Consider the following 25536-nt stretch of genomic DNA (forward strand, 5'->3'; position numbering starts at 1 on the left):
TCAAAACCCACACAGTAAAATATCTGATAAAACTACAGGGAGTGTCATCTTAGAGATGTAACTCCTTTTCTTTTTTCAGATTTACATTCCAGCCACTTTGCTTTATGTAGGTGTTCACTCACAACATCAAATCATTAGACACACACCCTCCCCCAACCAGTTTAGCTTTTATCCTGTTGTGGGTCACATGCCCAGCCCCTCCTGACTTTGGTCAATCCCCCAAAGGCTTTCCCCACTGCTCCCAAGTCTATGCTGTTGTTAAACTCCAATGGATTAGTGGCAGACTCAGCAGCCTGCTTGGGCCCACCCTGAATGTCCCACAACTCAGACATTCAAGAGCCAGTACAGGACAGCCGAGACTGACACTATGGGGACAAAAATACAACCTTCATTGGATAAAGACAATGGATGAATTAAAGACTATAAGGAATTAATGAGTAAGGGACATTTGGATGTCCTTTCCTGCTCTGACGGTTAATTGCATTAAATCTACTTGGACACTCATAAAGGATGACCAATGAGTATTCAAGAACTAGTGGGCCTCTAGGGGTCCTGGTTCTGGCCTAAGGATGAGAGAAGCAGCTTTGAGGTAATGAAAAGCTCTACAATCAACGTAACTAATTGTTTTGGTCTTTATTGACCTTTTTTTCTGCTTCCTTAATTGGATTTTATTGTATCTTGCATTCTTACCCTGGTAAGAACTTTACTTCTGACCTTTTCCTTCCTTTAGTACAATTTAAGGTACCTCTTTAAAATGCCTCTACAGATAAAGCAATAATACTTTCCTAGGATTTTAAATGTCTCTTAAGAGACAAGAAAACTGGAAATAAGATCAAAATCAGAACTCTAAGTTTAAAACATTAGATGGATTAATGATTCTAAGAAATTAGCCAGTCTGATACATATGATGTTCTTTCCTACTAAGACGTTTTGTGAGTTTCTATTCATCTTTTATGACGGTGCAGAAAGGATGGCCAGTGAGTTCCCATTACCTTGTGGGATAGTAGGTGTCCTTTATTTGCTGGATAATGACATAGGTGACTTCAAGGTAATTAGAACTTGAGCAATCAAGGTAATAAATCTTTTAGGCCTAGTTCCAAAATAGGTCTAAATTGTAAATTGCTTGACTGTTGTTCGCTTGGGATGGAAAGAAGCAACCTCTCCAAGGGTTCTAAAACTTTCTTTAAGACCTAAAGGTAAACCTGGTTTCCCAAAAGGAATTGCTAATAAATTTCACTTGATTTTTTTGTCTTGCTTCAGGTTTAAACCTGAAGTCAAATATGTGACATTGGCAACCTTAGATAATGAGAATTACAATAATCACGATAGCTAATTTTTTAAGGCTAAATTGTACATTTCTTGACTGTTGCTTGAAATAGAAAGAGGAAACCTTTAGAAAGATCCTGAAATTTTCATCAAGACCTAAAGGTCGACCCGTTTCCCCAAAACAAACTGTCAATAAATTCCTCTTAAGGTTTTGTTTTGCCTAAGGAAAGAGCTGTTGACAGCCAGAACATACGACACCGGAAACTTGAACGCACTGAGAACTTTAGCAATCAAGATGACTAACCCTTTAGGCCTAAATTCTAAATTTGTTGACTGGTCTTCATTATGAACAGAAAGAAGGAACTTCTAGAAAGGGCCTTAAATTACCATATCTTCAAGACCTAAAGGTAAACCAGTTTCCCCAAAACAAACTGTGAATCTAATCCTTTTGGTTTTCTTTTTGTTTTGTCTCAGGTTAGAGCTTTCCACAGCCAGAATACATGACACAGACAACCTTAAGATAATCAGTTCTTCAGAAATGAAAATAACTAATAATTTAGGCCTAAATTGTTCATTTATTGACTAGTCTTTAATAGAAAAATTGAGCCTTCAGAAAGGGCCTAAAGCTTTCTTTCTTTAACACCTTAAGGTAAACTTGTTTCCCCAAAACGAACTGTGAATTAAGTCTTTTTGACTTTTAGTTTTGCCTCAGGTGAGAGCTGTTGACAGCCAGCACAGATGCTTACACATTGTCAAAACTGGAGCGTTTACAGTCAGACTGCTCCGCTTGACGTTGAACGATTACCATCTTGAAGGGCCCTCTCCTCGGCAGGATATGGGAGACTTACGGCCAGACTAACAAGAGCAGCAGACGATGGAGGCTGCCTGCAGATTTATACCCCGTTTACCTTCTGTGTAACACTTAGTGCCTGCAGAACTCAGGCACAGATGTTGTAAACAGACAGGTAGGGCTTTTCAAGTCTGGACGGGTTATTTGGATGGTCATGCTCAGGTTGATCCCTCCACGGTCTGCGGACTGTAGTTTGGGAGATGTTTACTGTATGCATGCATGTGCTTCTCTCATTATCAACCGGACGGATTGCAGCGCATTTGAAAATCAATCACCAACTGTCCAATCAGAGCTTGTCAAAGAGGTTTAATTTGCTGTGTTGAAAATTGCCTTGACAGCTGCGAGGATTTAACCTGTATGAATCAGGGCCCTGTTTTAGATTGCACATCTGGGGCCATTAACAGGATGCAGTCTTTTGAAGTCACTTCCTTATTAAAGTGAGGGCTGTTGAATAGATCATAGTTGTCTGGACTATTTTGGGAAAACTCCATATTATACCATTTTAGACTGTTCTTACCTTGATTTTGGACAGGAAATTAAATCTTATACACATTTATATTTCCACCTAAAGATTTCTTTAAGATAATTTCCTAAGTCTGAAATTTAGAGCAGCACTGCAATCATGCACTAGGTTTTTGTGTTTGACTCTTGTGACACAAATTCTTAAACACAACTGCAGCTTCCATCTTGGATTAAACATGCTGGTTTTGATTATTGAAAAGCAGCTTTAAAAGGTCATATTACAAGCTACAGTGGAAGTAGGCCATGAAGTCGTACATCAGGACAACATTTCTGTTTCATCAAGCTTATATAACTAACTGGTGCTCACAGATTGTGGCCTAAAGTGAAAAAGAAAGTATTACTGACCTAATGGTTGCGGCATAGATTTGCTACCCTAACAGCTGCTGGGGTTAGAACATACAGAGCAGCTGTTATTGGGCTCTGCAGTATCAACATACTAAAACTCTTCTTACAGAAAATACAGTACCAGTGGGTTAACTGAAAGAAATGTTTTTTTCAAAGTGAATGATTTGTCATTTAAGGGTAATTGTGATTGGAATACTTGCGTGAATGGAATCCAGCTCAGACATTATGGGAAAGGAAACAGAAGGTCACATAAAACATGTTTAGGAGACTAAACATGTTTTATGTGACCAATTTTTGTAATTGAAGACACTCAGTAAGCACAATTTTGGACAAAAGAGCAAGAATCACACTTTATCTCTAAAAGGCCGATCTTCGAACTTTTAAATGAATAAGCTAAAAGTTAAAGGATACAAAGAACTTGAAAAATTGGGGAAATTACCAAAAATTCTAAACTTTCCGTTATTAATACATTGGTGTGTTGTTAGACAAACAAAGGTAAGCATATAAAAAGCCTTTCAAGTTTTAGTTACATTATTTTCAGACTTATGTTTTATATAAATGTTTAGTTAGTTAAGTTGGATTTTATGAATATGGCTGATTGAGTAAAGCATCTTTAAAAGGAATATTAGGATCTTAAGCAGCTTCATGGCTTTCATCCAATTGTAGGATTTTCTTTAAGCTACTTGGGAAAGAAAAATTGAGTTCCACTTGTTTTAAAGAACTGAAACATCTAGGAATCTAAAGTCAATTCTCTAATTTTCAAAAACAAAAAAATCGCACGTAATTTGTATTTAGCAAACAAATTTCTAGTTTAGCAGTGAAATTTCAAGGGTGTGGAAATAGGTGGCACTGGACCACCCTGGCAACTTCCCGGCCTAATTAGGCCCATTGGGCTCGGCAGTCATTTACAAATGGCTAACAGTATAATAAGGTCTTCCAAACAGGCTAATAGCGACAGCATAACAGGCTAATAACAACTCTCTAACAGGCTAATAACAACTCTCTAACAGGTTAATAACAACTGGTTAACAGGCTAATAGCGACGGCATAACAGGCTAATAATAACTGGCTAACAGGCTAATAGCGACGGCAAAACAGGCTCATAACAACTAGCTAACAGGCTAATAGCTTGATAGCTTAGCTGCAGTAGTTCCAGCATAAAGTGGAACCACGCATTTACCTAGTTTTTCCACTGGCCCTTCATGATCAGACAGTTATAAATATATTATGTGTGTTTTGCAACATGTTTTTAATAGAATACATAAATAGTCTAAAACAGGGGTGCTACCTATTTACGTCCCTTGTTTAACACACCTCAAAACAAACAATTAGTTAATGGCCAGGCCTCTGCTTAAGTTATCAACATTTCATAGAGTTCACTTGGCTTTTGCTTCAGATGTGTTGGAGCAGGGATGCATGCATGCAAAAGCTGCAGGACAGTGGCACTCAAGGACCAACGTTGACTTCCCCTGGTTACTGGTCTAACACAATGGTAGCTCTACAGTCAAGCTGTATTAGCACAACCTGCATAGAGACTCAGGGATCATGGGACCAGTGGGCCATCCTTTAAAATTGACAGCCTGTTCTGACCGAGTAGTTTTATCTGCCTATTATTCTCTATAAAGCTAAATAAGAAGATAAGCTTTGCTTTACTTATTTATTTACAGCCAAAGATTTTTCTTCCAATTTATTCAGAGAAAAGCCCTTTTCATTGACCATCAATTACCCTTCACTTACCCTTCGCCCAACCTTTGCATCATATCTCTTCTTTATTTGGTTTTGACATTCTGAAAAATATGAAGGAACTATTGCATGTCTTCAACTGGTACTGTAAAGTTTGGGTTTTAGGTGATATCATCAAACTGAATGGAATTGAGTTTCATCATGCTCTTTCTGTTGTTAACAAGCACAACATTTTTGGGTTGATGTGTTGCATATTGTCTGTTCATGTAATTGCCACAAACCAGATATACAAAAGAATATTTTTATTGCCTAAATATATTTTATCCCCTAATGCTTGTGTCCTCTGCTCCTCATTTTGACCCTGCTTTTGAGACACTTAAGCTCTGGCTAATGCTGTCACCATGACTGAGGTTTCTCAATGGGGTGCCTCTACATCTTCCTCCCATGTGGAAAGCACATGGCTGATGCAAACTGATGGAAAACTTTACGGGATGCTTCCTTGCTGCTAAAGACTTCCTGTGGCCAGAGGTTGGCCAGGGGTTAAACACTGGGTATCTTAAATCCCCCTTAAATTGATAAAGTCAGTTTGGAGTGTTCCTGATTGGAAGCTAATATAAAAAAAAAGGTGATTTGATTTACGTTCTTTGAAGCCCCTTGACATTAACAGGGCATGCTGTCTTTTATATTAAGAAGAAATATGGTTGTCAGAGCATGCTGAATGCTGCTACCTCCTGACCTGCATGTGTCAGTCGTTGTTCAGGTTAAAGGTTTTTAGTTGGGGGTCAGGGGTCACAAGGGCACAGACCTTTAGTTATGCTACTCTGCAGTTACACCCATGATGCGCATGACTTTTACAGCTCTGAAATGAAGGAAACCTTTCACCGAATACCTCCAGTTCAGCCCCCGCTGAGTTTGTTCCTCTCATTGATTTAGGTCACGTCTAAGCAAGGGTCTCCTACATGTTTTGCTGCAAAACAGTCCTAAGAGGATAAGAGTGGCTTAGCATTGGGTTAAGCTAGGCAATCAGCCGGTGGGCGTTCATAAGTGATTTGCCGGAAGGGAGTTAAAGGAGAATGGAATATTTATTTGCTGAAGTGGACAGTTTGTTGAGTTGGTGTAAGAAGATTTCTGCAGTCGATGAAGCAGTCACGCGAGGTCGGCCCGATTGGCCTCGATTCGGCCGCACAACTGGGGTGATTGTTCTCCATATCGCTTCCCCTGCTTTAGCAGATTGCAATTGTTAAGGCTGTCAAATCTGATTAGGGGGGTTTTGTTTAACCCGAGACTCGGACAGAGACTGGAAAGTAAAGCAAATTCAGGCTTCCTTGAGGAATTCATGTGCAAAAGAAAAAAAAAACTGAAGAAAGAAGCAAGTTCTTGGTTATAAATAAATAATTAATGACTGATTCCAGAATAAAAAATCAGTATAGTAGTTGCCAAGCAATGATTTAGACATGCTGCAAAAAAAAAGGACTAAAACCTTTCTTAATTTTTTCTGTTTTTACAATTTTCTTGTCAAACTGACCTGTTCCAGCTGATAACACTAAATCTAAATAGGAGATTATTTTGTCCGAAAAGCTATCCGAACCAACCCAAGTATAAACATTTGAAGTAAGTGTCCTTTTCCATATTTTTGGGAAGTATTATGCTTTTAAAATTGATTTCTTCCAGACACGTGGGAACAAGAGATCAATTAAATACAGCATGTCTAACAAGATGATTTGGCTAAATAATCTCAAAAAGAAGCACCTCAGGCATATCTAAAGAAATTCAATAACAGACAATAAAAAAGGTTGGTAAAATAAAATAAAGGAACAGCATTTAACTTCGCCAAAAATGCCAGCCTACTGAAATTACTGGAAGAGCAAATCGACGACTAGTAAAGTACTTGTACTCATCGTTTTTTTCTTGATTAAGAACCAGGGAGGTGCAAGGGTAGGAGTCTCAGTAGAGACTCACAGACTTCCCTCTGCTCAGACGCCTCCTCCAGCTCCGCCGGGGTAAGGCCAAAGTGCCCTTCCCTGGTTCTCCTCCCTGTGGAACTCCTACAGAGGAACAATGTTGTGCCAGTTAATAATTAAAAAGAAAAGGCTCAAAGTTAATTTGGCACAGATGAAAATGAACTTGCTCACATTCATTGTTCAATTTTATGAAAATGAACCACAAACATATAAATGAACTAGTTCAAGTTTATTTGGTAAATTGAGCCACAATCCTACACAAAAAACCTAATATTTCAACTTTTGAATCTGTGATCGTAATATATAGAAAGTAGGGATGGAACGGTTTATGAAAACCGTCCGAACCGTTTGGTTCGACTCTCTCTGTTCGATTTGCGTGTGTTGCGTTCGGTTCATGCGCTGCTCCTTTTTCACATAGGCGAAACGTGTACACTCCAGAGCAGAAGGTGGCGGTACTGCGACCAAAGCCAACCAGCAGTAGTAAACAAGAAGAAGAAGCGAAGCAGCGTAGCCGGGTGTAGCAGAAAAAAATCAGTTGTTGTGGAGAATTGTGTGGGTATGGCGAGTTGGAAAGAACAGGAGTTGGAAGACGCGCCAGCAGCACTTTATAGGTCTGCTGTATGGGACCACTTTGCATTTAGAGTGACCTACGATGACGGGGGAAAGAAAGTTGTGGATAAAAGTGCAACAGTGTGCTAGCATTGTGCAACACGTTTTGTTTATGCTAACAGCAGCACAACAAACATGTCAGGCTAACAATCAACATATACTAAACCGAACTGAAAACCGTGACCACGAAACCTTGAACTGAACCGAACCGTGGATTTTGGGAACTGTTCCACCCCTAATAGAAAGACATGGAAAATAGTTACTGCAGTGATGGTATGCTGTATGTGCAATGAAGCCTTTCTTTAGCCAAATTACACAGAAATTCAGAAACATACAGGTACATTTAGGTTGGCTGAAAAGATCTGGATCAAAAAAAGATCTCTAATGTTTTCGTCATTCAATAGCAGCTTGAATGCTTTAACTCGATGTGTCCCTTTAAATTTAAAGTTGACATTGCCTATTTACAAACATTTTTGTTGAGTCCTGGTGGGCACAGTTTGCACAAAAAGCTTCATTTGTTAGTTCATAAAACTCGTCCAAGCGCTCAGCAAAACTGGCATTAGAAATACCAGTAGATGAGTCTGAATCACACAGACTAGTACTAGCGGTAGACATGTTGGGCTATCATGCTGTTTGCCCTAATAAGCTGACGTTATCCAATGAAACATGCCGTTATCAACTGAACATGAGCTCTGTGTGTGTTGCTCATTAATCTCAGCGTGAATGTCGCTCTCATTCAGGTTAATTATTTCAAAACAGATCGGTTCAGTTCACCGTTCACTAAAGATACGAATGCATTCAGTGAACGCTGTTCATGCACAACACTGCCGAGGGAAGCATCCAAGGAAAATCCAAAAAAAGATGTTGAAGAGACCGCTAATTGGAGCTGCTTCTGCTCTGCCTCACATTGGAGAAAGTGGGCACACCTGGTACCTGGCAGAACCAGTGCGGTCTAGGTAGGTGCTTCTTGGAGAGTACCATGTAGGACGGTGATGGCACTCATTTCCAGGACAAATAGGGGCTGCTCTCCTCAAAACGATTTCCCAGACATGCACAAATACTTTTGCCAAGTACTGCAAATACAAAACCCATAGAAAAGAAGAATGCATCTAAAGGTTGCTTATTTGGAAAAGAAAAAAAACAAACAAAACAAGCCTTGGCCTACAAAGACCTGCAATCTATCTTGGCTTTCCTTGCACAGAAAGTGTTGATTTCCTCAAAGCCAAAGTCTCTTTAATCACCAGTGAGGAGGACACACATGCCTATGCACGGACACACTCCGGCTGACTAAACAAGGGGGGGGATATCCCCATCCTGAGTTATCCCTCATCCATGCAAGAATCTACAGGCTTCCTCAGCTCCTAGCGGAGGGGGGGCTCCTTTCCTTAAAAGAGGGCTTAACATGGGACATATGGGAAAGTCCTTGCCTGCTAGAACACTGTCCCGGCACTGCACAGACTTGCCGTCAGATAATGACATGCCAGAAACGCAGCGAATAGAAAATGAGAGCAGGGGATCGGACTCTCCAACCTGGCCCTGCTGTCGATTGAGCGGAAAGCAGTCAGGCTTATATGATGACTACATTGGCCTATTTGTTTACCAGGAAACCCACATTTCAGCAGCAGGGATTAGGTCATGGTGAGAGAAGAGTGTCAGGCTGTGCGTATGGAGCTCAGGGATGTCTGTGCAGCGCTCCTGGCTTTCTTCAAAAGGAATGGAGGAGTTAAAAGTGGAGAGAAAGCCAAAATGGGGTAAGTCTGACCCATTTTTGTTCATGTACTTCTTTAGCAGGATTTCCCCCAAATGTTTAACCACACCAAACTCTGTTTGTTTCACATTTGTGTTCACCTTCAATCAAGCCTTTCTTTAAAGATCACCATAACCCTTGTGGCTTAAAAAATTGATTGCACCCTTAATTGCATTTCCTGAACTGCTGACGGACGTTTTGAAATTCAGCCCAAGTGGCTCAGAGGTCAAAAGAGTGAGAATTGGCTTTTACCTTAACAGGCGCTGTCCTTCGTCCTCTTTTACTCTCCTCTTCTCTCAGTGATGCACTCAATAATCCTTTGTGATAAATCATCCTTCCACGCTGAGAAAGACTCTGTTTTAACGCTAAGTAATGCTCATGTCATCCAAGAATTATTTCCCATCCATCATAAGCATTTACCACACAGTGTCATCCATGTAAATAAGGTTAAAAAGGAGCTGGATTTTACAGTAATGACAAATTACAGAGTCGATTCTACGGGACGCTTTGCTGGGAGCTCGTCCAGTTCGGCACTTAAACAGATTTACTGCTTTCGGAAGACAAACCGGAATAGTTTTTTTGGCGTTTCACGATGACTAGACATCACATTTTAACATGCATACATGCAGATTCGCTTAAATTTGCAGTATTTACTCGTTTCAGGTCCAACTTTAAACCAGGAAAGTTTCTTTTGGGTGGGTTTTCATCAAGGGACGAAACAAAATAGCTTGTATGCTATAAGCTGTACTGTTAACTTTGCTGACAAAGTGATGTTGACTAAATATGACGTCCACCACTGGTTAGATTGATATAGCTTCAAAATCTTGTAAAGATTTGATCCTTTCAGACTATTGCCTAAATGACACTGGTTTTATCCGGAAAAATCCAACCTTTTGGTTTGATTCATAGGTGCGTAGTCATGTTTTTTTTAACATTTTAGTACTACAAACTCACTGGTTGTATAGAGATATTCTTCAAGATTACCACGTTCTGCTGGTGACACTTTGTTTTTGCTCAACCTGTTAGCGAATAAAGCCCTTCGTGTCTATTTACAATGAAAGTGGGGTCCATTGTTAATAACTGGCTTTCGGCTTTGCCTTAGCCAGTTACCGCCTGTAACTAAGTGAGGAAATAATGAAGAAAAATCCAAGATCCAGCGTGAAAAAAACGCAAAAATATATTTGATTCCAAGAGAGAAGAATCGGACAACGCTCATAGGATTACCTAAACACGTTCAGACGGGATATGTGGTGTATATAATCTAATATTAGCATGATTAAATGTTTTTGTTTAGGTATATGATGTGAGTTTGTACCTTTAAACTTCAAAGGGGGTTTGTTTTACTAGAGGAAAAGGAAAAAGAAAGCAAAGTGAGTCACAACTGAACTTCAAAGTCTCCTCATATAATCTCTCCTGGCCATTGAATGGACATATTCTGGTCCACCGAGATGTGGCCCTTCTGTGCCTTTGGTGAAGGGGACCTTTGAAGGGCGCCATCAAAACCGAAGTGGGTTGTTAAGAAAACAAGGGCTCTTTTAAGGTGTGCAGGAACGCCACAGACTTTTAAAACAGGAGATCATCCAGACCATTTTCTGGTCGACGTTTGGAAGTGGTCTGTCCAAGGCATCAAATAGTTTTCCCCTTCGCTCTGCCTCTTAATACCCTGAAGGTCACAGAAGAAAGTTTGTCACTCATTTTCACTCTCTTAATTTGCCATTCAACGCCTCTCTGGTGTGTGAGGTGCTTTCATTCGTGCAGCGTTAGACTCACTCTGACTCCATCTGTTGGCTGGCTTAATGATATTTCCAATAATCTCAGTTTCATTTTAGCAGCCCTGTTTCACACATTAATCATGCACCTTGCTCACGTTACTCCCTATTGGCGATTTCTCCCTTAATTTCAGCAAATCAGATTTAACACAAATATTAAGCGTTGTAGAAAATTAACGCTGAGAAAGTAACTGTTGCAGCAGGTTAACCAGTAGGTAATATTAAGACAGAAGAGAAGGAAAAGTGGTATCCGGAGAGGAATCTTTGTGACCTTTGCATTGCAGCTGCAGGTACAGGCTATAGATCCATCTGTGGGTGGTCTCCTTCCTTCTTCTATGCCCTCAGTCAAAATACTTCTCTCCATACTGATCAGGCCTGTACACAAATCCTTGACCTGCGGTCAACGTCTTAGGCTTTGAAAGCTATATATGTCTAGGTCTACGTTGCTCTATATGTTGCCATGATTAAGGCCAGTATTTAAAGTTGGAATAAGCTCTGCATGGCTGGCTCTTTGACGGTTCAGTCGGCAACCAGAGGCCTGATTACAGCCGGCTTTATGGCTCAGCTTGGACAGATGGTTGGCATATAGCTACGTAATGCCCGCTCATTTCACCCACTAATACACATCCTCTGTCCAACACTGAATTTGATTCATTTTGTTATATATTGAGGGTGAGTATACTGAAAGTTCTCTCTTTTATTTTAAATAAAAGTCATAAAATACCCACATCTGACTGAAACCCCACTCTGTGGACAAGTTACCATACCTGCATTTCCTTGTGATGGGAGGTCAGAGGCATCTGTCAGTGTGCCCCAGGGCAGCCGTGGTTACAACGTAGCTTACGTATAAATATGCCAGGGGTTGACGTTAAGGATTTTTACCACTTGCCCAAACGGGCAAGTGACTTTCACATTTCATTTGCCCAGAAACAATTTTTACTTGCCCAGTATAATGTTTGATAAATATAGTTCCTAATATTCATTTTTGTATATATCAATGAAACATGTTTGTTTTTTAAATGTTTTTTGTGATTCAGTATTTTCTAAGTATACAGGTTCCTGGTGTGTATATGCATGTGTCAGATAATGAATTCAAGCCTACATTACTGTGTTAACATGCTTTTCAATCCTTCCTGCACATTCTTTTCAAACTTTGCTTTAAACTGTTGTGTGCTTGGAAAAATATAAATTGTAATGTTAAAAAAAAAAAAACAGTCACAAATGAATAACTTTTATTTTAGAGTCACGGTATATTTATACAAGATAATACTATTAATATAATGTGACTTTTCTAGAGAATCATTATACAGTTATTTTATTACGGTGGCTGAGAAGTGCAAAACACATTTACAATTCAAAAACACATTAACAAATAAAAAACAAAATAACATTTGAAGAAACAAAATTATATTTTGTGAAACAAATGTATTTTTGAAAAAAAAGTTTACATTTTTAAAAACACATTTACATTTTAGCAAACAAATTCACATTTTAAATAAGTTAGATTTTAGGTGAGAGAAAGTTTCATTTTAGAGAAAAAAAAATACATTATAGGGAAACAAATTTACATCTAAAAAAAAATTGACCGTTCGGAAACACTTGTACAAGTGCAAAGACAAAACTGCAAGTGGCAAAACACATTTACATAGCCAAAAACAAATTAACAGAAGACGGCTACACGGAAAGGGAATGTCCCAGTGGCCGGATGTGACGTCACGATTACCCTGACTTGTAGTACAAACAGCTCAATCTGTAGTCCTCCTGCTTCACGTGAAAAGTCAGCGGCGATTTTAGATGGAAAGAATTGCACTGAAGCTGTTTTTCTTAAGTTTATGCTAACCGAACAATGTTTTCAGCCAATTCACACCATTTTGTTCTTCGTGCGGACGGTCTCTGGAACTTTTACGGGACACGGTACAAGGTGGCAGGACCAAGCAGCAGGGCCGAGCTCAATTCGTGGCAGTGGCTGCGGCAGAGCCTGCCATCGGAGTGGCCGTTGTTGCCCGCTGCCGGCAGAGCCTGCCATCGGAGAGGCCGATGGTGGCCGCTGCCGGCAGAGCCTGCCATCGGAGAGGCCGATGGTGGCCGCTGCCGGCAGAGCCTGCCATCGGAGAGGCCGATGGTGGCCGCTGCCGGCAGAGCCTGCCATCGGAGAGGCCGATGGTGGCCGCTGCCGGCAGAGCTTGCCATCGGAGAGGCCGATGGTGGCCGCTGCCGGCAGAGCCTGCCATCGGAGAGGCCGATGGTGGCCGCTGCCGGCAGAGCCTGCCATCGGAGAGGCCGATGGTGGCCGCTGCCGGCAGAGCCTGCCATCGGAGAGGCCGATGGTGGCCGCTGCCGGCAGAGCTTGCCATCGGAGAGGCCGATGGTGGCCGCTGCCGGCAGAGCCTGCCATCGGAGAGGCCGATGGTGGCCGCTGCCGGCAGAGCCTGCCATCGGAGAGGCCGATGGTGGCCGCTGCCGGCAGAGCCTGCCATCGGAGAGGCCGATGGTGGCCGCTGCCGGCAGAGCTTGCCATCGGAGAGGCCGATGGTGGCCGCTGCCGGCAGAGCCTGCCATCGGAGAGGCCGATGGTGGCCGCTGCCGGCAGAGCTTGCCATCGGAGAGGCCGATGGTGGCTGCTGCCGGCCGAGGCCACTTATTCGAAGATAAAGTACTCCGTTCCATCAAGTAAATGTGACATTATAAAAGTTTTAATGCAGTTTATTAAGCAATAACATCGCAATAAAAAGAAACCCATAAAGAATACATTTTAATACAGGTTATTAAGCGATAACATCACAATATATAGCCTATATATATATATATATATATATATATATATATATATATATATATATATATATATATATATATATATAAAACAATCTAGTTAGAAGTACTATAAATAAGGCATTTGCCGAAAAACGGCAGGAAAAATACCCAAAAAATAATTAAATACCAAAGAAAAGTTATTAAAAAACTACATGACAAAATAATAGTGGCTCCGGCCAGTAATACGCCCGGCCCTGCTGCTTGGTCCTGCCACCTGGTCCGTGTCCCGTAAAAGTTCCAGAGACCGTCAGCACGAAGAACAAAATGGTGTGAATTGGCTGAAAACATTGTTCGGTTAGCGTAAACTTAAGAAAAACAGCTTCAGTGCAATTCTTTCCATCTAAAATCGCCGCTGACTTTTCACGTGAAGCAGGAGGACTACAGATTGAGCTGTTTGTACTACGAGTCAGGGTAATCGTGACGTCACATCCGGCCACTGGGACATTCCCTTTCCGTGTAGCCGTCTTCTGTTAATTTGTTTTTGGCTATGTAAATGTGTTTTGCCACTTGCAGTTTTGTCTTTGCACTTGTACAAGTGTTTCCGAACGGTCAATTTTTTTTTAGATGTAAATTTGTTTCCCTATAATGTATTTTTTTTCTCTAAAATGAAACTTTCTCTCACCTAAAATCTAACTTATTTAAAATGTGAATTTGTTCCCTTAAATGTAAATGTGTTTTTAAAAATTTTAACTTTTTTTTTCAAAAAATAAATTGTTTCATAAAATATAACTTTGTTTCTTCAAATGTTATTTTGTTTTTTATTTGTTAATGTGTTTTTGAATTGTAAATGTGTTTTTAAAAATTTAAACTTTTTTTTTCAAAAATACATTTGTTTCATAAAATATAATTTTGTTTCTTCAAATGTTATTTTGTTTATTTGTTAATGTAAATTTGTTTGCTAAAATGTAAATTTGTTTTTTAAAATTTAAACTTTTTTTTCAAAAATACATTTGTTTCACAAAATATAATTTTGTTTCTTCAAATGTTATTTTGTTTTTTATTTGTTAATGTGTTTTTGAATTGTAAATGTGTTTTGCACTTCTCAGCCACCGTATTTTATACAGGGTTTCTACAGTCTTACATAATTTCAGAATTCCCTGACTTTTAACTGACTCAGGATTAGTTTTCCCTGACAAAATAAATGCAGCAAGAAGACAATAATAATAACATAACAGGTCACCAATTTAACATGCTTATATCTATAACATTTACATGCGCCTCTCCAATGTCTAAGAGAAAAAAAATGTAATGAAAATTTTTTAATGTATGACCTGCATCACTGTACAGAAGACGGAAGACTACATCAAAATGACTGCTAGGTGGACAAAAATCACGCCATCTGGCGGAAAAGCACCCGGCTTTTTCAAATCACGCAAGAATGTGTACAAAACACCAAAAATGGCGCCAGCGACACTTCTGGGTCGTTTTAATTGAATGTTGGTGATTTTAAAGTAATTTTGAGTGATAAATAATTTTTTTTGCGATCATTGCACTTGCCCAGCTGGCAAATGCAATGATTGCAAATTTGTACTCTCCCAACAATAAAAACTACTTGCCCCGGGAGATCGGGCGATGGTTAACATCGAGCCCTGTATGCGCATGAATGACAGAATGTAGTGTAAAGAACTTGATAAAGCGACTTAATAAAGTGCTAAACAAATACATTACCATACTGCCTACAACTATATATACTCATGATTCATCCAACCTGCCCATACAGTATGTGTTCTTAGTTTTCTTCTTAAGCTGGGCTAATTGGATGACAAATGTTAGCCATGTCACAAAATCTACATATATTTGATTCATTTACATATTAATAGGTATATTTTAAAACAATCAAAAAGAAAATTGTTCACTTTTTGACCAAGCTTGAGTTTTCAACACTTTAACTGCCTGTGGCTTTTAAAATATAGTAATAAATCTAAGCTAAATAGTCAATGGTGGTTAGCAAAGCAGTATGACGCTTTGTTAACATTTTTAATCTAATTTACAATACAATTTTAATTAATGTAGATTTTGCTAACACTTTTTGTTACTATTTGAACTTATTCTTTGACTAAGCTATATTTTTGAAGTTTTTATGGTATTTTTTGTTTTAATACAAAGCTTAGCTATACTGTGTATAGCTGCTGGTTGTTTGCATTCATAGCGTTTTCTAAAGTAAGCTAACCAATGGCCGATAGTTCCTCAAGTTGTTTTTTTATAACTATAAGCTAACATTTTAAACCTGGAAACTGAATTTATAATTACTTGTTGTCCCTAGATGTTGGTAGTTTTATTTTATCTAAAGTAAAGCTAAATACATCTTGGTTTTCAACCAAGTAAACCAACTGAGCTAATGTAAACACTATATTTTTCTTTATATTTACATATTACTCTGATACATTTCAGCAGTAGTTTCTCTTCTATAGATTTTTTTCTCTCTAGTTTATTAAATAAATATTTTTCTTAATCTATGCTAAGCCAACTGGTCGCTACTGCTTGTCCAATTCTGTAGGTGTTAACTGACAACTAACAGGTGTCAGTGGCGGGGCCCCTAAGAGGCCCCCACGTCTGAATTCAAAATTTCGTCCATGATCAGGGGTCCTTATAAACCTCAGTATTTTCTTAAACAATTGTTCTCAAAGGTTAGCTTAATGTTAGTATAATTTTAATATATGGTTACATAAAATGTTATTATTGTATTATGTAATATATATTGTACTAAACAGGATAATGTGTTTTTTTGTTTTTACTCTTTTGTCTCTATTGTCATTTTTTACGCTGGTTCAATTTGCTGAAATTTTCAATTTTCTACCAAAGACATCGCATATTTATATTTAAAACTTTGTCCTTTTCATTTTTAGGTAGAACTTTAATCTTAACTGAAAATATAAGCCTAAAAAAATCTTAATATATGATTTTAGGGTTTTATTTGATTTTTTTTAGCATGTTTTGCCATAGATGAAGGAAAAAAAATCTGTTCAAACATCTGGCCATGAATTTCACATTTTGGGGCTTTATTCATTTCCCTTTGTGTTTACATTGTTGACAAAGTACCTAAATCATTAGCCTTCTCCATGCCTTTTTTTATTTAATAATTAGGAAATAACCACAAGGACTTCTTCAGACCGCTTCCAATTTGGTCAAGAGGTTCCTTCTACAATAGAAAAGAGTCATCTCGTTTTTCCTGTTTAAATAGGCCGAGAGATTAACTGATAATATGGAGGTTTGGGAGCTGAATGGCAGCTGAACCCTACATCTGTTTTGCATGCAGTCCGCAGTGTTAGCAGCAGATTGTTTTTGAGCTGATCACGCCTTGAAGCTCAAGGTTACCCACTTCACGTTTACCGCTGTGATTGCCCTTAATTTGAAGCCATCAGCCGCCACATATGTGGGGGACTTGCACCAAAAAAAAAAAAAAAAGAAGAAATAAATGGATGATACAGAGAGTGAAGTTGAGCATGTTCTCAGGAGCTCAGGAGTTGAAGTTCAGTACAAAAGAGACGTGAAAATCCCAACTGAGGGAAACAGAGATCCATTTCAATCAGCAATCCCACTGTAGAAGCCAGTACATAGCTCTTAAATGATTCAAAACAGCAGCAAAACAATAACTCATTGTACAAAGATTACATATATATAATGTGAAAAGTCATAAAAGATGCACCCATAAATGAGAGAGCTTAGAAAGCTTTGAATAAATGTCAGATTTGCTGATCTGTTGACCTCCTGTTGTTCGTGTTTTGAGACGGCTGAAAACTTACACAACGGGTGGGAAGAGCAAGAGGGAGTGAATTACTGACAGTGAAAAAATATTTCTACTAGACCTCAATTCAAATGATTTTGTATCTTTATTTCAGTCAAAGAAAGTGGAAAAAATTACACCCCATAAAAGCAAGTATGGACTTGTGTCCTCCCCAAGTAGCCTATGTTCTTGAGTAGAACACATTAATAGTCTCTAGATAATAATAAATTATTACTTCTTTCATTCAGTGTGGTAACATTTTGCCAAATAAAACAAAAAGCTTGCCAGCGGTCCTTCACACTCGGATATGCCGAGAGAGGGCTGCTGTAGATGGGCTGCGGTTAGCCCAGGCTAACCTCGGTGGTCCGCTGGTCGCCACACTCCTCTCCACATCAGAACTTTTTTTTTAAAATTACCCTTAAAATCAGTAAATGGGCCATATAGTAACACTTAAAAGTATAATATTCTCGCCTCAAATGACATTAAAACATACTTTTATTGAACAACAGCAACAGAAAAGAGAACTTTTAACTTAATACACTGAGCTCTGTCAGTGATCCATTGAAAGCTGCCGCGGTGCATTCTGGGACAGCTGTCAATCTCGAGAACGGAAAAGTCTGCTCTGGTGCATAGTTGGTAAACAGCCAGGGGTGAGAACTACATCCAGGGACTTACACTATGAGGCCCCTAAAAAGGTAATTTCGGATGTGCTACTATCCTGGAAGTGTTTTAGCTAGCACATTCCTGAAATGTGCTAGCCAACACACTGACACATCAGTCTCTAAATAGATAATAGATAAATAAATGTATCTGCTTGACTTAGCAGCCCAATCTTTTAAGAATAATGAGGCAGTTTAAGGCTGCTGATGCCTTCCTACCTTGGCATGTTTTTTTTACTTGTATATGTAACTAAAATAAGTTACATTTTATTTGCAAATACAAACTTCCATTTCTATGCTGATGACACAAAACTCTACAGTTCTTCACTCAGTTACAATCAGCTTTTGACACTTTACAGAACAACCTCTGTGAATAAAAACTCATCTGAAATTGATGTTGTTGCTTAGAGGCCGACAACAGCGCTGTTTTCAAAAGATCAAGTAGGGGAAACACAAGTGGAAATCATTTAGCGCTGCCTTAAATTGGCCAAGCACACAACATCTACTTTTATTGTTATAATTAGGGATGCACGATATTGGGATTTTGGCCGATATCCGATATGCCGATATTTTGAAACTCATGTAGCCGATAACCGATATCGATACTGATGTTAAAGCTGGACAAAAATAAGTAGTCATTGAAAATAGCAGTTTTGTTATCCATTTCTGACACTATAATAATATACTCAAATATATTTTCATACGCTGATATAAATTAATTTTTAAAAACGCGGTATCAATCTATTTTACTTTCAAAATCTTGTGAAATTTCATCGTTCTGTTACAAACTCTCGTGATATTTGGAAATTCTTGTGAGATTTTGTTAGTAAAATAGATCGATACCACGTCAATATATCAACATATAAAAATATGGCAAAATTTCGTGAATTTTCGGGGGATTTCGTAGCATAACGATGACCTATAGCAATATTTCATTAGTAAAAGAGATTGATATGGTGTTTTTAAATGGCAATATATCAGCATATGAAGATATTGTGATATTTTAATGTATCAATATTTTTCCCTCGTCTTTAGAAGTTTTTAAGTCTGTAAAAAAGACGTTTTTGAGGAAGAAGAAGTAGTAGTATTTTTTTTTTTTTTTTTAGACTTTAGAAACTCAGAAGCTGATCAAATATTGGGTTAAATATCGGTGGGGTGGCCGATGTCCGATATTCAGTTTTAAGGCCGATACAAGCCGATACCGATAGGGGGCCGATTATATCGTGCATCCCTAGTTATAATTAGTAATTATGCACCTTTTCCTTGAAAACAAGCCAAAAATAAGACTAGTACAGTGTTACTATAATTTTGGACATATCTGACTTTGCTTTCCAGTTTTGTGACATAAAAAGGGGTCTGAGTGCTACTTTTAATAGCTTAAGTCATTGTCCTGCACTAATTTTTTTTATGCAAGTGCTGTGTAAGATTGCAGCATTTAAAGCAAGCGTTGCAACGTTGTCCTTATCTTCCTCACTGGACTTTCCCTGATTGCACGTGCTCTGCTTGCAGGATGGAAGAGACAGTGCGGTCCCTGCTGCAGAATCAGGGCGGCGTCCTGGAGCAGACTGCTGTGGACACGGTGGACATCATGAAGGCCTATAAGGTTTGTTGTTTTATACACAGAGAAGCCAGAAATACCTCTGAATCCAGAGTTCACATCTCACACTTCGTACAGCTTGTTTTTGTTTTTCTCCGAGTGTCACAAGTTGATGAAAAACATCTGACAGAGCCAAGAGGGCAAACGCTTTAACTGCTTATCGGTTATATAAGCAGAAATAGCAGCAGAGGTTCAGCATTAAAGCAAAGACAGGATATTTTTCAACATCTATTTCCTTGATGTACTGAAATCAAAAATATTTCAGAAGAGTAAGAGGGTTTTATGTGTAAAATTATGATAATTTGTGAATGTAAAACATTTGCTTTAATAGACAGAGCTACTCTTCTCAGATGACTTTGGAACAAGCTCTGCTCCGGTGGCTACAAGATTCTGTAGTGCATTCCTTAAGGTGCTTTCCGACCAAGCGCAGTGTCCTAGTGCAGTGGAACTACAGAGTATCCGTATGCAAACCTAGCAATGAACTACACGCGGTGAGGGCGTTCACTTCTCCGCTCTTTCTTCGTGCTACTACTGTAGATAGAACTGAGGTGTTTCCAAACAGCAGCACAACATTGAATAAGAGGAGCGGTGATCTCTGACGTTGAAACAAGGTGAAATTTTCTGTGAAGTCGCAACACAGCAGTCAAATCAGGGACTTGCTGTAGGTGAAGCTTTTTTCACTTTAAATGGTATACAGAAATAAATAATGTTAACAAAGGTTTATGCAGTTCTAGGGTTAAATCTATTTTTACATTTTCAAAAATTGCAATAACAGATCCTAAAACAAAAAAACCCCAAAACAATTAACAACCCACTGAAACAAAAAAACAAACAAAAAAATGCTGTCAACCCCCCCCCCAAAAAAAATGGTTACGCTTTCTTTACAGTATATCAATTACAATGTAATAACATTTCAATATCATAGCAAATCAAACTATATTACTTGGTAACATAACTTACTAACAACCCTAAAATTAAGGTATATAATTTCAAAGTATTTACCTACATGTAATCATTACAATTGTATGTTATTTTGCAATAATGGAGAGTTTTTTTGGGTAATTAGGTTACCACATAACAGTTTCTATTATTGGCCACCACCTACCAATGGCTTCTAAAGTAGATTGTAACTTATGATCAGGTAACTAAAGCATTATTAAACCCAAGTTACATATAAATAAGAGTTCAGTTGAGAAGATTGGCTTGCTGTCTTCTAGGTTTAGTTTTCTGTTATAACTTTATTGTCATTCCACTGTCACAAGTACAGAGCAACGAAATGAATTCTCTGCATTCAACCCATCCCCCTGGGGAGCAGTGGGCCTCTCAGGCGCCCGGGGAGCAGTGTTGGGTTAAGGGTCTTTCTCAGGGAGCCAGGGTGGCAGTATGTGGGAGTGGGGGTTCGAACTCACAACCTCAGGATTCAAATCCCTATGCCTTTAAACCACTAGGCCGCCACGCCCCCTCATATAAATAAATAATTTAATAAATAAATACTATAAACTACATTTTACTAGATAATAACATGTTAATCTATTACTGTCAGTGAATCTATGAGTTACCTGGTAATAACTGTATAAAGTCTAGGAAGTCTGACTTAACCTTGTCTGACTAAAATTGGAAGTGCAGCACTTATCAAAATTCTCCATAGTTTTTGTTGTTACCTAGTAATATAGTGTAACTTGCTGTGTTATTACCAAGTCATTACATAGTTATTGATTTACTGTAAAAGAAGGAATTACCAAAGAAAATCAGCCAAAGTGTGTATGAATAACAAAGCATCACTCTTGTACCTGTCTTGATGGTTAATAAAAAAGTAATAAAAAACCTTTTAAACTTTAATACGTTTTTTTTTCAGAGCCCATCAAATCAAAGCTAATCTTCTTTCATTTAAAATGAAATAAAACCTTTTGTGACACTGTGGACAGGCAGGATCCCTCCTCAAAAGTGTTGCCAGAAATATAGAAACAATGAGTTCTTGACTCCCCCTAATGCCAGGACATCACGGGTGACCACCCCCCCCCCCCATCCCCCCTTTCCCAAAAATAAATAAATAAAAGCAATTCAGGTCTTATTTTACTCCAAATATTTTCAAAAAATACTTCACAAACACCTCTCCAAAATCACCGTATTTGGTAAAATGTAGATATGTGGTCCTATCTGTAAAATTTAACATCTTAGAAACTGCTTAAGTTAGCGCCTAAATAGCACCAATTTAGCAGTGCTGCATGACGGAGCAGCGTAACTTATTTTTTGCGTTTAAAACATCATCGAACAAGGCAAGCCAACTATTAGCATTGTGGAAAAGGCTTTTGTAAGTTAACGCACTTCATGGAGCAGAGTTTTAACGTTCTTCTGACAGAAACCAGAACCACCTGTTCAAAAGTTAAAAGCATCAGGGCTGGATTCCACTATAAAAGACAATTGTATAACGGTTTTCAGTTCATTGAAACAAAATAGCTAATAGTCTGACAGCGTAACAGAGCAACATACCCTTTCTACATGTCTTGTACCATTCAAACCATATATGTCTTTTATTCATTAGTAACTGATAGGTATTCTTTTGTTTAATCTTATAAAGAAGTATCTTATAAAGAAGTAAGATAATTATATTATATAAATATCTTTAATAATGTTTAAAAACATATTTTTGTTTATTTGGTCAGTAATTAACAAGGCTGGCAAAATAAATTGTTAAAATATAATCACATACTCTTCTTTTTCTTAATGCAGCATGGGGTAAATAATTTTAAGCCCTTACATAACTCATGTTATGGAAAAATTATCTTAATAGAAGAGAAAATTACGTTTTTTTTTTTTTTTTAAGAAAATGGCCGCTCTACAATATTAACCAAATTTAGATTTGATGTTAGACCTATTTACAGGTGCTGGTCATAAAATTAGAATATCATGAAAAAGTAGATTGATTTCAGTAATTCCATTTAAAAAGTGAAACTTGTATATTATATTCATACATTACATACAAACTCATATATTTCAGATGTTTATTTTGTTTAATTTTGATGATTACAAATGACAACAAATGAAAATCTCAAATTCATCATATCAGAAAATTAGAATATTGTGAAAAGGTTCAAAATTGATGGCCCCTGGTGCCACACTCTAATCAGCTAATTAACTTAAACCACCTGCAAAAGCCTTTAAATGGTCTTTCAGTCCAGTTCTATAGGCTACACAATCATGGGGAAGACTGCTGACTTGACAGTTGTCCAAAAGACGACCATCGACACCTTGCACAAGGAGGGCAAGACACAAAAGGTCATCGCTAAAGAGGCTGGCTGTTCACAGAGCTCAGTGTCCAAGCACATTAATAGAGAGGCGAAGGGAAGGAAAAGATGTGGTCGAAAAAAGTGTACAAGCAAGAGAGATAACCGCACCCTGGAGAGGATTGTGAAACAAAACCCATTCAAAAATGTGGGGGAGATTCACAAAGAGTGGACTGCAGCTGGAGTGAGTGCTTCAAGAACCACCACACACAGACGTATGAAAGACATGGGTTTCTGCTGTCGCATTCCTTGTGTCAAGCCACTCTTGAACCACAGACAGCGTCAGAACCGTCTTGCCTGGGCTAAAGAGAAACAGGACTGGACTGCTGGTGAGTGGTCCAAAGTCATGTTCTCTGATGAAAGTAAAGTTTGCATTTCCTTTGGAAATCAAGATCCCAGAGTCTGGAGGAAAAGAAGAGAGGCACTTCATCCACGTTGCTTGAAGTCCAGTGTAAAGTTTCCACAGTCAGTGATGGTTTGGGGTGCCATGTCATCTGCTGGTGTTGGTCCATTGTGTTTTCTGAGGTCCAGGGTCAACGCAGCCACATACCAGGAAGTTTTAGAGCACTTCATGCTTCCTGCAGCTGACCAACTTTTTGGAGATGCAGATTTCATTTTCCAACAGGACTTGGCACCTGCACACAGTGCCAAAGCTACCAGTACCTGGTTGAAGGACCATGGTATCCCTGTTCTTAATTGGCCAGCAAACTCTCCTGACCTTAACCCCATAGAAAATCTATGGGGTATTGTGAAGAAGAAGATGCAATACACCAGACCCAACAATTCAGAAGAGCTAAAAGCCTCTATTAGAGCAACCTGGGCTATCATAACACCTGAGCAGTGCCACAGACTGATCGACTCCATGCCACGCCGCATTGCTGCAGTAATACAGGCCAAAGGAGGCCCAACTAAATACTGAGTGCTGTACATGCTCATACTTTTCATGTTCATACTTTTCAGTTGGCCAACATTTCTATAAATCCTTTGTTTTTATTGGTCTTCAGTAATATTCTAATTTTCTGATATGATGAATTTGAGATTTTCATTTGTTGTCATTTGTAATCATCAAAATTAAACAAAATAAACATCTGAAATATATGAGTTTATATGTAATGTATGAATATAATATACAAGTTTCACTTTTTAAATGGAATTACTGAAATCAATCTACTTTTTCATGATATTCTAATTTTATGACCAGCACCCGTAGATTGTATTTCGTTGATCTATTAAAGGTAATAAAGTAATTTTCCAACCTATTTTGCAGTTTCTAAACAAACTTTACTCCTGTGATCCAACTGTCTGTTGTTCTATTCCCAGCTGCCTTTTAAGCAGCTCTGTGCATTCGGCAGACAAACTCAATAACCGAAAAGGGCAACATGAGGAGCTGCCCTCCAACTCGGTGGACATTATTACCGAAGCCTCGTCAAGACGAGCCGACTGGACTTGGCCCCCGAAAAAACAAGAGACTAAACAAAGCTGCTGCTATAAAGTATCGCTTCGAATCCCAGCCGCTGATGGAATCAAACAAGATTGAAAACCTAATATGTGTTTGGATGAGATTGAATCAAGCTGAAAACAAAGTGCTGTTAGGGGATTCCCATTAAGAGGGAGCAGCATTTGGATACATGGACGTTGTTGTGCAGCCATCCATCAGTGCCGCACGGCTTGACTTTACTTTTCTGTTGCACATTTACTAAAGACAGCTATTTGTTAAAGCTCAGACAGGGATGGCAGGAATAACTCATGGGCTCGGTAGCAGCTGTTCAACTAACTCTATAAATGGTTCAAAAATTGTGAAAATATGTCATAATCGTTGTAAATGTGGCATTTATTTTAATTAAAAGTTTAATTGGAGCTACAGCTTTGGTTTACCAACTTTTCAAAGGCAAATCACACATATATTATGCAGTCCAACTGTGTTGTAATAAAAAAAAACAATATTTTATTTATTTCTTATATCCAAGAGTCTTTATATCTGTAACTTAAATACAAACTCTTGAACTGAAAGGGGTAGACTGAATGCTTGGGAACGAAACATGAAAGACAAATAACTGCTTTAAAGCATTAAAATGCAAATGAAACATGTTGGAAAGAAATGTGGAAATGTATTTCCTCCATGAAGCTCTAGGCTATTATTTTTTTTCTTTAGCTTAAAAACACCCTTAACTTTTTGCTCCAAAACAACAACATTAAAGATGCAACAATGTTTTGGCCCCTGCAGACAAAAGGTAGCTTTGAAAATTAACAAAGAAGTCTCAAGGTTCCCAATTATTTACATCCAAATAGAGTCGTTAGCCATTATAAGACTTTTTTAATCACAAGAATAAAGTCATAACCGTACAGATATAAAGTTAAAATATTACAATGATAAAGTCTTTATACAAAGAAAATAAAATCATAATATAAGAGTAAAGTCATAAGTATATCAAACATAAACGTTGTTTTAATAAGAAAAAAGCTTCAATAAAATGATCAACTAAGCACACCTCAACTATAGCCTGAGCATTTCAACTTAGGGGGAAGAGTTTACATCAAAAAAAGTTGGTTGTTTAATCTCTTAATATGGAATTATTATCATTATTTTACCATTTTAATCGCACAATGTTAGGACTTTAATCTTGTAATGTAACGACTTTTATACTGTAATTTTACAACTCAATCTAATACTGTTACTATATCCTTATAATGTTTACAATTTGAATC

General features: G+C 38.3%; 1 protein-coding gene across 8 annotated transcripts in view; it reads left to right on the forward strand.

Moving 5' to 3' along the window:
• LOC119781587 (nck-associated protein 5-like) overlaps positions 1-25536 on the forward strand; it is a 232522-nt gene that overhangs the window by 146231 nt on the left and 60755 nt on the right. For 6 of the 8 annotated variants that reach the window (XM_038282126.1, XM_038282119.1, XM_038282120.1 and 3 more), the window contains one exon: positions 19459-19552. In XM_038282126.1, the coding sequence (XP_038138054.1) occupies positions 19459-19552 (94 nt within the window). Of the gene's footprint in view, positions 1-271; positions 590-8402; positions 8988-19458; positions 19553-25536 lie in introns of those variants that run through there. The other 2 variants (XM_038282125.1, XM_038282124.1) reach the window with 2 other exon arrangements.

Source organism: Cyprinodon tularosa, unplaced genomic scaffold (assembly GCF_016077235.1).
Source record: "Cyprinodon tularosa strain WSP-4 unplaced genomic scaffold, ASM1607723v1 ctg18, whole genome shotgun sequence".
In the NCBI taxonomy this organism is placed as follows: domain Eukaryota; kingdom Metazoa; phylum Chordata; class Actinopteri; order Cyprinodontiformes; family Cyprinodontidae; genus Cyprinodon; species Cyprinodon tularosa.